The 13,551-nt window shown below is 46.6% G+C and overlaps 1 protein-coding gene across 1 annotated transcript in view; it reads left to right on the forward strand.

Moving 5' to 3' along the window:
• LOC124776042 (carbonic anhydrase 1-like) overlaps nucleotides 1-13,551 on the forward strand; it is a 142,452-nt gene that overhangs the window by 92,298 nt on the left and 36,603 nt on the right. Inside the window, exon 5 of the mRNA XM_047250882.1 lies at nucleotides 11,720-11,858. Within this exon, the coding sequence (XP_047106838.1) occupies nucleotides 11,720-11,858 (139 nt within the window). The remainder of the gene's footprint in view (nucleotides 1-11,719; nucleotides 11,859-13,551) is intronic.

Consider the following 13,551-nt stretch of genomic DNA (forward strand, 5'->3'; position numbering starts at 1 on the left):
CATAACAGTTTTTGGTTTCAAAGATTTTACCTCCTTTGTTGAAGAACACTGGTAGTAAAACCATCCAAGTCCTCCTCGATTCTTCGCACTGTGTCCCGAAAACAATAAGATATTACGATGACAGAAAATCACAAAATTGACTACTGTGACAAGCTTAATCGTGGCTAGGGCAGATTCCGACGTTACCAGACGACGATACTAACATCTTCGGCCCCTTCCCCTCTCCCCCTCCCCCTCCCCCTGTCACAACACCAGCTTCAACGTCAAAACGAAGAAACTCTCTTCCCTAGAATCGGTTACGTTGACATTTCTCCTTTGGCGAAAGGTACCGGAATAGTCCCCCATCCATATCTCCGGGGAGGACTGCCACGAGGGAGGGACCGTGATAAAAAGACTGAATAACAAACGAAAGGATATCGTTATACTACACGGAGCATGGAATGTCAGAAGCTTCAACTTCGTAGGGAAGCTAGAAAATCTGAAAAGGGCAATGCAAAGGCTTAATCTAGATATAATATTGGTCAGGGAAGTGAAATGGAAAGAAGACAAGGATCTCTGGTCAGATGAGTATAGGGTAATATGAACAGCAGCAGAAAATGGTATAACGGGAGTAGGATTCGTTATGAATAGGAAGGTAGGGCAGAGAGCATGTTACTGTGAACAGTTCATGATAGAGTTGTTCTTATCAGAACGACAGTAAACCAACACCGATAACAATAGTTCAGATATACATGCCGACGTCACAAGCTAAAGACGAAGAGACAGAGAAAGTATATGAAGATAATGAAAGGGTAAAACAGCAAGTAAAGAGAGATGAAAATCTAATAGTCGTTTGGGACTGGAATTCAGTTGTAGGGGAAGGAGCAGAAGAAATAGTTACAGGAGAATGTGGGCTTCTGACAAGGAGTGAGAGAGGGGAAAGACTAATTGAGTTCTCTAATAAATTTCAGCTAGGAATAGCAAACGCTCTGTTCAAGAACCACAAGAGGAAGAGGTATACTTGGAAAAGGCCAGATGGTGCGGAAAAATTTCAGTTAGATTACGTCATGGTCAGACAGAGATTCCGAAAACAGATACTGGATTGTAAGGTATACCCAGGAATAAATATAGGCTCAGATCACAATGCAGTAGTGATGAAGAGTAGGTCAAACTTTAAGAGATTAGCCATTAAGAATCAAGAAGCAAAGAAGTGGGATACAGAAGTACTAACGAATGACGAGGTACGCTTGAAGTACTGAACGGCTGTAGATATAGCAGTAAGGAATGGCAGTACATTTGAAGAGGAATGGAAGTCTCTAAAAATTGCAATCACAGGAGTTGGAAAGAAAAACATTCAAAACATCATCAAAAGTATCCGGACACCATTAAAAACATACGTTTTTCATATTAGGTGTCTTATGCTGCCACCTACCGCCAGGTACTCCATATCAGAGACTCAGTAGCCATTAGACATCATGAGAGAGCAGAATGGGACGCCCCGCGGAACTCAGGGACTTCGAACGTGGTCAGGTGATTGGGCGTCACTTGTTTCATACGTCTGTACGTGAGATTTCCACAGTCCTAAACATCCCTAGGTCCACTGTTTACGATGTGACGGTGAAGTGGCAACGTCCAAGGGACACGTACAGCACAAAAGCGTACAGGCCGACCTCGTCTGTTGACTTACAGAGACCGCCAACAGTTGAAGAGGGTCTAACATGTAATAGGCAGACATGTATCCAGACCATCACACAGGAATTCCAAACTGCGTCAGGATCCACTGCAAGTACTTAGGCGGTAGGTGAGGAAACTTGGATTTCATGCTCCAGCGGCAGCTCATAAGCCACACATCACACCGATAAATGCCAAAAGACACATGGATTGGTGTAAGGAACGTAAACATTGGAGGTTTTAACAGTGGAAAAACGTTGTATAGAGTGACGAATCACGGTACACAATGTGGCGATCTGATAGCAGGGTGTTGGTATGGTGAATGCCCGGTGAACGTCATCTGCCAGCCTGTGTAGTGCCAACAGTAAAATTCGGAGGCGGTGGTACTATGGTGTGGCCGTGTTTTTCGTGGAGGGGACTTGCACCCCTTGTTGTTTTGCGTGGCACTATCACAGCACAGGCCTACATTGATGTTTTAAGAACCTTCTTGCCTCCCACTGTTGAAGAGAAATTCGGTGACGGCGATTGCATCATTCAACACGATCGAGCACCTGTTCATAATGCACGGCCTGTGCCGGAGTGGTTACACGACAATAACAACCCTGTAATGGACTGTCCTGCACGGAGTCCTGACCTGAATCCTATAGAAGACCTTGGGGATGTTAAGGAACGCCGACTTCGTGCCAGGCCTCACCGACCTACATCGATACCTCTCCTCTTTGGCAAAGGACCAGAGCATCGCAGATATTCATAGACGCTTGCAGAATATCTGCGGAGAACTAACAGTGAACAAAAGTACAGTGAGTCATTGAACGAGATGTCTGCTATCATCGCAACAGGGTCGCGCAAACCTGTCCGATCTTCCACACGCTGGTCGGCCACACGCAGCTGTAAGTCTAACAGTCTTGGAACGTGCAGACACTCTCATTCGAGGTGATCGATGGATGATGGATGACAATCAAACAACAAGCAGTAAGTGCTGACACACTCGTTCACCAGTTGGGCTACGCAAAGGCGTGTGGTTGCTAGGTTCCAAACAGAATGCCATAAACAGCAATGAAGGGCTATCTGTTTGGTCCAGTGAATGATGCACTTGGCTGGAAGCAGTAAGTAGATGATGGGGAGGTTTTTGATTGGCTCTGACGTATAGAGTGGTACCGAGCAGCCATGCAGTAAGGTGGCGTAAGGCTATCGCGTTGAACGGAGATTATCTTGAAAAATAGGGTCTTATACGCATGACTGATAACCAATCTACACCCATCAACAAAAGCGTTGTAGAACGCCGCTCGCAGGATTTCAATAGGAAGTAAAGCTCTTGTAGGGGGGCATCTGTGGAACAGTAAAGTGAAAATCCATCATACCACGGACAGTCGCGACCAGTGATTCGGTCTACATCATTGCATTATGCACAGAAGGCTCGTCAAACAGGATACCTGCTCAGTGTGTGCATCAGAGTCACATTGATGTGGTGCAAAAATGGAATCATTTCCAGTTGACAGGTAGTGTTGAGGACGTACACTGCACAGGTCGGCCAAGTTCGACGGTTTCACAGGATAATCGAAATCTTCGACTTTTGAGTCAAAGAAACCGAGGCCTGAATGCCCCAGAATTGAACTCAGCGTTCGAAGCGGCTGCAGGAAGTTTTATCTCATCTCACTGTTAGGAGACAATTCTGTGATGCGGTCCGCCTGCTTATCTGGTTGGTAACGCGTTCGCAAATGCGACCGGATTCGATTGCCGGTCGCGTTGGAGATTTTCTCTGCTCGGAGACTGGATGTTGTGTTGTCCTCATCATCATTTCATCCTCATCGCCGGCGCCCAAGTCGCCCAATGTGGCGTCGACTGAAATAAGACTTGCACTTGGCATCCGAACGTCCCCGGATGTGGCCTCCCCGCCAACGATGCCATACGCTCATTTCATTTCATTCTGTGATGCGAATCTCCATCCCGATGGCGATCGCCCCGTCATACTTCACTACCCCATGGACTCCATTACGGATTGGTGAGAAATCATGCAGAATGAACACCCCAGGATGCATGTCGGGCGATGTTAATAGATGATATTGTTTTCTACCCTGATAATAGCAGACAACGTGTTTGGAGACAACCAGGAAATATCGAAATCCTCCAGCGATGTGTCCCACATGTGCAACAACATTGTAGTGGTGTGATTTTCTGGATTGGCATTACGTGGGGCTATAGTATACCTCCATTGCTTGTTGAGGGCTATCTCATTGTCCCATTTTACAGGGACACGATTCTGGAGTTAATAGTGGGACCATAGCGCCAACAATTTAATGAAAATTTCATCTTGATGGATGATAAGTAGCATCCTCATCACGCTGATCACGTGAACACGTTCCTTCACCATGCTAGGATCCCAAGAATGGAGTGGCCTGTCTTTTCCTCGGAGATGAAGCCAATCCAACATGTGTGGGATCGATTGAAAATATGTTTTTTTGGAAGTCGACAACAACCACGTACTTTGAACGACTTACTGAGAGTCACCATTCAAGAGTGGGACAGTGTGGACGAGGGCTGGCTTTTGCATTGATTGACAGAGGTTTCGGATGTCGTCCTCAGGGATCTCGAGCCAAATTGTGTCCAATTGGCGCGTTACAGTGTCGAAATTCCGAGGTGGTTCAGGACCCTACCCATAACGCTCCAAATGTTCTCAATTGGGGAGAGATCCCGAGATCATGTAGGCCAAGGAAGAGTTTGGAAAAGACGAAGACAATTAGTGGAAACTCTCGCCGTGTGCAGACGGGCATTATCTTGTTGAAAAGTAAGCCCAGATGGCTTGCCATGAACGGAAACAAAACGGAGCGTAGAATACCGTCGACGTACCGCTGTGCTGTAATGGTACCGCAGTTGACAACTAAAGAGGTCCCGCTATGAAATGTAATGGCACCCTAGACCATCATTCCTTCTTGTTGGGTCATATGACGGGTGACAGTGAGGGTAGTATCCCACCGCTGTCAGAGGCGTCTCCAGACATGTCTTCGCTGGTCATTGGAGCTTTCTCAAAGCGGGACTCATCACTGAAGACAATTATACTCAAGTCAATGAGAATTCAGGCCGAAGACGGATCTGGAGAGCCCTGGACAGCGGTGGAATACGGAAGTGACTGTCGCCAACCATACAGCCTGACAATCATGAGTGCCATTTCTTTTCATAGCAGTACCATTATAGTTGTCAACCGTGGCACCCTTACAGCATAGCAGTACGTCGACGATATTCTGGCACACCGTCCTTGGCTTACATTTCAGTAACAGAATGCCCGTCTGCACACAGCGAGATTTTCTAGTGTTTGTCTATGTGCTTGGAAAACCCTACCTTGGCCAGAAAAGTCGCCAAATCTTTCCCAATCGAGAACGTTTGGAGCATCATTGACTTGCTCAATTTGTGAAGTTCTTTCTCATGAGTTAATCAGCCAATTTTTTCTAAAATTGTAATTTTTTTTTTTTTTTGTCTTTACATGTACATCATACGACGGTTAGCCCAAAAGTTAGGTCTCTATTTATAAGCACAGAACTCTGTTTGTGTGGGAGTTGGTCACACTGTTATGAAGAGTGCTTCACGCGCTGAGTGTAAACATGCGCACTCCGCGCTGAGGCGCTCAATCTTGGCTTGGCAGCCGTTGAGAATGGAGCTCCCATTGGATGTTACCGACAAATGCGAATTGCGCGCAGTCATTCGGTTTTTGAACGCAAAGGGCACTGAACCGATTGAAATCCATCGCCAATTGACGGAAGTGTATGGTGAGTCGTGCATGGATGTAAAAAATGTTCGTAAATGGTGCAGAGAGTTTGCAGCTGGTCGGACCGAAATTCACGACGAACAAAGAAGCGGGAGACCGTCAATTTCTGAGGAGACAGTGTTGAAGGTCGAGCAAAGCATGCTTGAAGATCGGCGGATCACTCTGGATGATCTCGGCTCGTTGGTTCATGAGGTTTGGCCGACGAGGTGAAAGAAGAGGTTCATAACTCTCTGAACAGCATGGCGGCGAGCTGGTATGACATGGGCATACAAAAACTGCCACAGCGTCTACAAAACTGCATTATGGTGATTATGTCGAAAAACAGCTAAATGTTCAAGCTGTAAACTGATGTAAACCATTGTAGAAATAAACAGGTCTATGTACTTCTAAAAAAAAATAGGAGACTTTACTTTTAGGATTACCCTCGTATATACCTGTTTCCGTCCCGTTTGGATAATTTCTTCATAGTGCGTCTTTATTCTTTGTCTTAGAGTATATTTACTTACAGGTGTAATAGGTATAAGATTAATTATCACAGAGTGGTATGATGTGAGCTTGAAGTAATAAATAAAGATAATGAAATTTTCATTCTGCCACTGAGTGTGCGTTGATATGAAACTTTTCGGCGGATTGAAACTGATGTCCCAAAGCGGGACTGGAACGTAGAATCTTATCATTTGGCAGAGAAGTGCTCTACCGACTGAGCTACTCAACCATGGCTCACGACCAGCCCTCGCAGTTTTACTTCCGCCAAGATCCTACCTTCCACACTTCACAAAAGTTCTCCTGCGAATCTGGCAAGACTAGCACTCCAGAAAGAAAGGATATTGCAGAGATGAGGCTTAGACACAGACCGGGGGATGTTTTCCAGAACTAAACTTTCCCTCCACGGCGGAGTGTGCTCTAATACGAAACTTCCTGACAGATTAAAATATGTGGCGGACCGAGAGTCGAAGTCGGGACCTTTGCCTTGAAGTTCGGAAGGCAGGAGGTTATGCAGGAGAGACTCGTTGATAGTGATCCCCTGATGTAACGCGGTACCCTCATGATGTCTCGCCAATTGGTGGTGCTATTTCCCTGTGGAATCTTGTACTATGTCCTGCTTATGCTCCAAGTGAATGTCTGGTGAGGTGATTAGTTGTGGTTCTTTAAAGCTAAAGGAAAAAAATGGATTCTGTGAAGATCTGTAGTAAGGTAAGCTCATTTTAATTGTACCATTAAATGCGATTTACTTGGAGGAAGTATTGTTTGTAGTTAGTATATTGGTTAGCTGCACCTTTAATTTAAGTCATCTCTATGTTTCGACATTTTAAAATGTGTTAGACATCTTGTAGGCATCTTTTTCTAGCCTGAGAGTGTCTGGGACAAGAGAGTCCGCTTTTCTTCAAGGGGACCGCTTTGCTCCAAACATATTCAAACGCATGGTTCGTGTTTTTTCTTACAGATAGCTCTTAAATGCCTAGAAATCGACCTCGCAAGACTTCACAATAATGCTGAAGTAAAAAAAAAGTTTGTCAGGTCATTAAAGCAATGAGAGGTGGCAAAATATGCTCCAAGAAAGCAAGTAAAATATTTAGTATTCCCAGGATGACATTGCTGAGGCGAGTCAACAACCTAACTCAGGGTGCAGCCTATGACAATAAAGTACTTGGTTCAAAACGACTTGTTTTCACCACTGGACAGGAGAAGGAACTAAAAGAATATATTTTGAAAATGGGAAGAAAGTTCTTTACAATAGAAATGTCAGAAGTCTTTCTTTTCAGCTGGCTGAGTATAACAAAATCAAATATCCTTTCAACAAAGAATCACGTCTTGTTGGAGAAGACTGGGTCTACGGACGCAAGAGTCAGTCACCCAAAACGGACACTGAGATCGCATGAAGCGACATCTATTGCAGCGCCTATAACAGCCATTAACGTGGCATTTGTCCTTTTAACTCTGATGCTTCTGAAGAAGCGTATTTTGTTGCCTCTTTGGCTACTGACAGACCTCTTATTCCTGAAGATAGGTCTGTGTTTTCCAACTCAGAAACCCTGAAAATAGAAATCATTTCCATCTACATCCTCTAATAATGCACCACATATTCCAGCGCCAACGTCATTGCAACCTTGTTCGTCTTTTGTGGTTACTCCCGAAGGCATCAGCCCGCCACCCAGATCTGTTCAAGCTCGTTCGCAGAAGAGGAACAGGGGCTCGGCTGCCGTCCTAGCAAGCAGTCGATACAAGCAACAGCTGGCCTAAGAGAAGAATCCGAAAGCAGCAAAAGAAAAAGAAAACTGAAAGAAGACGATTATGCAGAACACGACAAATAGGGCGCGGAGGAACTTATTGCTTCAGATAAGCAAAAGGAGATCAACACAAAGAGGCGTTTTTTCCCTTCGGGGGAATACAAGCAGCGAGGATGAAAATGAAGGGGGTGACAGTGAAAACTAATGCAACCATTATTGCGTTTCCCTGATAACCTATTGTGTGAAAATGTTACATTTAATTTCAACAAGTTATTGTCTGCCCCTGGTAGCTGAGTGGTCAGAACGACGGAATGTCATACCCAACGGCCCGGGTTCGATTCCCGGCTGGGTCGGCGATTTTCCCCGCACAGGAACTGGGTGTTGTGTTGTCCTTATCTTCGTCATTTCTTCCCCATCGACACGCAAGTCGCCGAGGTGGCGTCAACTCGTAAGACTTCCACCCGGCGAAAGGTCTACCCGACGCGAGGCCCTCGCCACACAACATTTTCAATAAGTTATTTTCAAATTTGAATGTGACAATGCTTTAATTTCATTTAGTAAATTCTAATAGATATATATAGTCTATACTTGTATTAAAATTGATTACTACATTGAATTATGGTTTCCTTTAAGTGCATAAGCGATTATTTAATATTGTTTGTATTTTTTTCAGCAAGGGATAACATTACCCAGTTTTATGGGGCAAAGTGGTCAGTGTGCAGACATTCAAATTATTACAAAATTGTTAAGGCTTTCGTGGCCACTTGTTGACAAACTGCCCGTTGGCTTCTGTCTCGGGTTCTTCGGCCGACGTTCATCTAATGATTTTTCTGACATTTCGCCAGCACGAGTGGCTGGCATTGTCAAAGCTTCACCCTCCATTGCCGGTGGTGAACTGGAGCCGAGCTCGCGGCCGCTGACTATATGTACCTGGCGCGCCAACGTCCGAGGGCTTCTCCGCGGTCATTTCCGGTGCGGTTCTCCTCTTGCTACCTGCGACGGTCGTTCGCTGCAGTACGGGAAGCCAGGATCCGTTTACCTTAACGTTTTCCTCTTTCTTGTTCAAACTGTTCGCGTGTTTTTGTATTTCTACAGCTTCTCTGAACAAGCGCGTGTGATAGTGCTTCTCTACAGCCAGAACTTCCGTGTCGGCGAATTTTATTATGTGGTCGGTCTCATTCAGTGCGTGCTCTGCCACGGCCGATTTCTCCATCTGCCCCAACTTGCAATGTCGCTTATGCTCTTTGATCCTGGTGTTAATGGATCGTCCAGTCATTCCGACATAAACTTTTCCGCATGTGCATGGTATACGGTATATTCCCGACATTGCAAGTGGGTCTCTTTTCTCCTTCGCCGATCTAAGACACTCTTTGATCTTTCTTGTCGGTTTGAAAATCGTCTTTACGCCATGTTTGCGCAACATACGTTGGGGCAGGTGGAGAAATCGGCCGTGGCAGAGCACGCACTGAATGAGACCGACCACATAATAAAATTCTCGCTGTAGAGAAGCACTATCAAATGCGCTTGTTCAGAGAAGCTGTAGAAATACAAAGCCTTAAGGTAAACGGATCCTGGCTTACCGTACTGCAGCGAACGACCGTCGCAGGTAGCAAGAGGAGAACCGCACCGGAAATGACCGCGGAGAAGCCCTCCGACGTTGGCGCGCCAGGTACATATAGTCTGCGGCCGCGAGCTCGGCTCCAGTTCACCACCGGCAATGGAGGGTGAAGCTTTGACAATGCCAGCCACTCGTGCTGGCGAAACGTCAGAAAAATCATTAGATGAACGTCGGCCGAAGAACCCGAGACAGAAGCCAACGGGCAGTTTGTCATTAAAATTATTGTTTTTAACACGAACGTGTGTAACTTTATAAAACTGGTAAACAATGATTTGAACATATATGAACATCAACAAAAGCAAAACGAGGATAATGGAATGTAGTCGAATTAAGTCGGGTGATGTTGAGGCAATGAGATTAGGAAATGAGACAGTTAAAGTAGCAGATGAGTTTTGCTATTTGGGCAGCAAAGTAAGTGATGATAGCCGAAGTACAGAGGATATAAAATGTAGACTGGCGATGGCAAGGGAAGCGTTTCTGAAGAAGAGACATTTAACATCGAGTACAGATTTAAGTGTCAGGAAGTCTTTTCTGAAAGCATTTGTTTGGAGTGATAAATGAATGAAGGACGATTAAACAGTTTAGACGAGAAGAGAATAGAAGCTATTGAAATGTGGTGCTACAGAAGACTGCTGAAGATTAGATGGATAGATGGCACGACTAGAAGAAGGGATCCGTTGGTAGGACACGTTCTGAGGCATCAACGGATCACCAGTTTAGTATTGGCGAGTAAAAATCTTAGAGTGAGACTGAGAGATGAGTAGAGACCAAGAGATGAATGCACTAAGCGGATTTAGAAGGACGTAGGTTGTGGTAGTCATTCGAGAAGAAACGGCTTGCACAGGGTAGAGTAGCAAGGAGAGTTGCATCAAACGAGTCTTTGGTTTGAATACCACAGCATCAAACAACAACAATAGTTCACTGATGAAGTTAGAGAGAATGTCTCTGAACGATGTGTCCATTGTCGTACTTTATTCCTTAAGGTGACCACATTGCGCCGGTCTCCCCTACTGGCGGGTGAAGCAATGAGGGCGGGTTGTAAGTCGTTATTGAGTAGCTCAGTTGGTAGAGCACTTGCCTGCAAAAGGCAAGGTCAGAGTCAAAAGTCTTTGATGTTGCTGAGCAACAGTCATACAATAATTTTTTAATGAACATACCACTATTTAACTGTATTGTTGTTTATTTAATTCCGACCCAGGTTTCGCCCATATATACCATTTTCAAGCCATTGAGTTTATGTCATTAACATATATTACAGAACATCAAGCTCACAATGGCCCATAAGAAAAATGTTGTTTCCTCACGAAATGCGAGATGTAAAGTCACCGCCCGCATCTCGTGGTCGTGCGGTAGCGTTCTCGCTTCCCACGCCCGGGTTCCCGGGTTGATTCCCGGCGGGGTCAGGGATTTTCTCTGCCTCGTGATGGCTGGGTGTTGTGTGCTGTCCTTAGGTTAGTTAGGTTTAAGTAGTTCTAAGTTCTAGGGGACTGATGACCGTAGCAGTTAAGCCCCATAGTGCTCAGAGCCATTTTTTTTGTAAAGTCACCGTCTTGTAAAGAGATCACTAAATAATAGTGGGAGCACTCTGTCTTCAGGCCACGAGTCGCCTACCGGGACCATCCGACCGCCGTGTCATCCTCAGTGGAGCATGCGGATAAGAGGGGCGTGGGGTCAGCACGCCGCTCTCTCGGTCGTAAGATGGTATTCTTGACCGAAGCCGCTACCATTCGGTCGAGTAGCTCCTCAATTGGGATCACGAGGCTGAGTGCACCCCGAAAAATGGCAACAGCGCATGGCGGCCTGGGTGGTCACCCATCTGTGTGCCGACCACGCCCGACAGTGCTTAACTTGAGTGATCTCACGGGAACAGGTGTAACCACTGCGGCAAGGCCGTTGCCAATAGTCAAAGCACGTCATATTTAGTAAAAGCTGGTTTACTTTGGTATAAAAAATATGAACATATGTCCTCGGGTCGTAATGATAGTGAAATCAAGGAGAAATATCAGTGTAAACCTTTTTTACTAAATGTGACCTGCTCCGATTATATTTACTGATCTTTTTGCAAGATGGTGGCTTTACGTCTGGCATTATCTGGGGGGCCAATATTTTTCTTAATTTATGCCAAATTTTGAGCTTGATATCCTGCAATATTTGTTAAAGACGTAAAGTCAATCACTTGAAAATGGCATAAAAGGCTGAAACCTCGGTCGTAATTAAATAACGAACAGTACAATCAGAGGCAAAAGTTTTAGCCTCGGTACAGCACACAGTTTTAATCTGCTAGGAAGTTTCAATAAATATACATTGCGTTATTTGTTAACTACTGTTTTACTGTGTCTGATGCCAGGCAGTAACCTCACAAGTGTCACAAGATATTAACATCCGTTTGAAAGATTATCTCTTCTATAGATGGTTATAAACTCCCCGACACTGACCTCGGTGTGTTCTGTCTCGTGTCCACAGTGAAGGTGCAACTTATTGGCGGCGAGAAGCTCTATCTGGAGGGTGGAAGACTGCAGGATCGCTACTACCTGGATCACCTCAGCTTCACCTGGGGTGCAACCAACGACGAGGGTAGCGAACATGCCTATGGCTATGGGAGGTGGGTAAAGTTTCCGCTCCCGCCGCCGGTACGGTAGCTCAGTGTGTTCGGTCGGAGGGTTAGCTACCCTCTGTAATAAAAAAGAAACTGAGTGAACGGATCAACAAAGAACTTAAACGGGTGCCATCGGACGTCCGCCCCGAACAAATTCAACCAATAATAGAGAACAAAATGAGATAAAAAACCCTACTGGTCAAGTACAGTAGGCAGCTGAGAGGAGTGGAGCGCGGAGAGGGCAACTGGCTCTTCTACTTGCTGCCCTGCTCCCAGCGGCTGCCAATCGTCTTTGATACTGGCCGTTCTAAAAACATTGTCTTGCCAGTAGAATTCATTTTCAACGCCTTCTGTGCTCTATTGTTCGCCGTTTGCGGTCTCCAGTTTCAGTTATTTGAGGTGTACACAAATAAATCAGGCAAGTTACAGTGAAACCTGCATACGGGCGATGCATCTGCGTGGTAAGCAAGAAACGGGCGAAAAAACTGTTGTGAATTGGCAGGAGCCAATTCACGGGGTTTGGAGGAAGCCGAAAGGCACGCGTTTAAGCTCACGCAGGCTGGCGTGAGGTCTGGAACAGTTATAGGAGTTGAGTCTAGTAAAAAGGAGGTAACTAGTAGAATACTTAACTTTAATCCACAATTGGTGAACATCTGTCTTGACTGCACATGCTTCACAAGATAAATATCAAATGCTATGGCGCCTTGCTAGGTCGTAGCAAATGACGTAGCTGAAGGCTATGCTAACTATCGTCTCGGCAAATGAGAGCGTAGTTGTCAGTGCAGCATCGCTAGCAAAGTCGTCTGTACAACTGGAGCGAGTGCTAGGAAGTCTCTCTAGACCTGCCGTGTGGCGGCGCTCGGTCTGCAATCACTGACAGTGGCGACACGCGGGTCCGACGTATACTAGCGGACCGCGGCCTATTTAAACGCTACCACCTAGAAAGTGTGGTGTCTGGCGGTGACACCACATTCCTCCCCCGCAAATCGGCGTACGGTTGTGTTATAAGGCTTCCGCCCGCCGTGGGGAGGACCCCATGTCGACGTATGCGACGAGGTGTGGAGCCTAACAACAGGCGAGGCTGTGCCACCTGCACCCTGCCATTCGGCCCGAGGGGATCTAGGAAACGCCTGAAAACCTAGTCCAGGGTGCACGCAAACATCTGGTGTATGCGTCCGTAAAGAGACAGGAGGGGCCGAAGGGTCGACCTCCATCGCGTCGGCGTACCCGACGGGCGAAGACGCCATCTGGTCCGGAGCGGACAAGAGTTCCATGTCGGAGGACAGCTGGTCACGGGAAGCGATCGGCGGCGCGTGACCCAGGGAGGCGCTTGGCGGTTGCAGCGAAGGGTCCACTGCGGGCGTCGCCGGCGGGAGAACAGGCGGCGGCGGTGGCGCGTCGCCATGGGGCAAAATGGAAGACAGCGTCGGTAACACCTGGGGATGAGGCGAGCCAGTAGATGGGTCCGTAGGGCGCTGACCGGACGGTACCGTCGCTGAAAGCAGACGGGGAGCGGCAGAACCCGTGCGACGACAGAGGCGCAGCTGATCGAGATGCCGACGCACCTCACCAGAGGCCCCCAAAACCAGATACATAGCGCGGCTGAGGCAGCGAACAATGCGCCCTGCGAGCCAACGCCGTGAACCTCGATAGTTGCGATAGTATACAACGTCGCCTGGGCCAAAAGTAGGTGTCTGCC

Source organism: Schistocerca piceifrons, chromosome 2, assembly GCF_021461385.2.
Source record: "Schistocerca piceifrons isolate TAMUIC-IGC-003096 chromosome 2, iqSchPice1.1, whole genome shotgun sequence".
NCBI classification, from domain to species: domain Eukaryota; kingdom Metazoa; phylum Arthropoda; class Insecta; order Orthoptera; family Acrididae; genus Schistocerca; species Schistocerca piceifrons.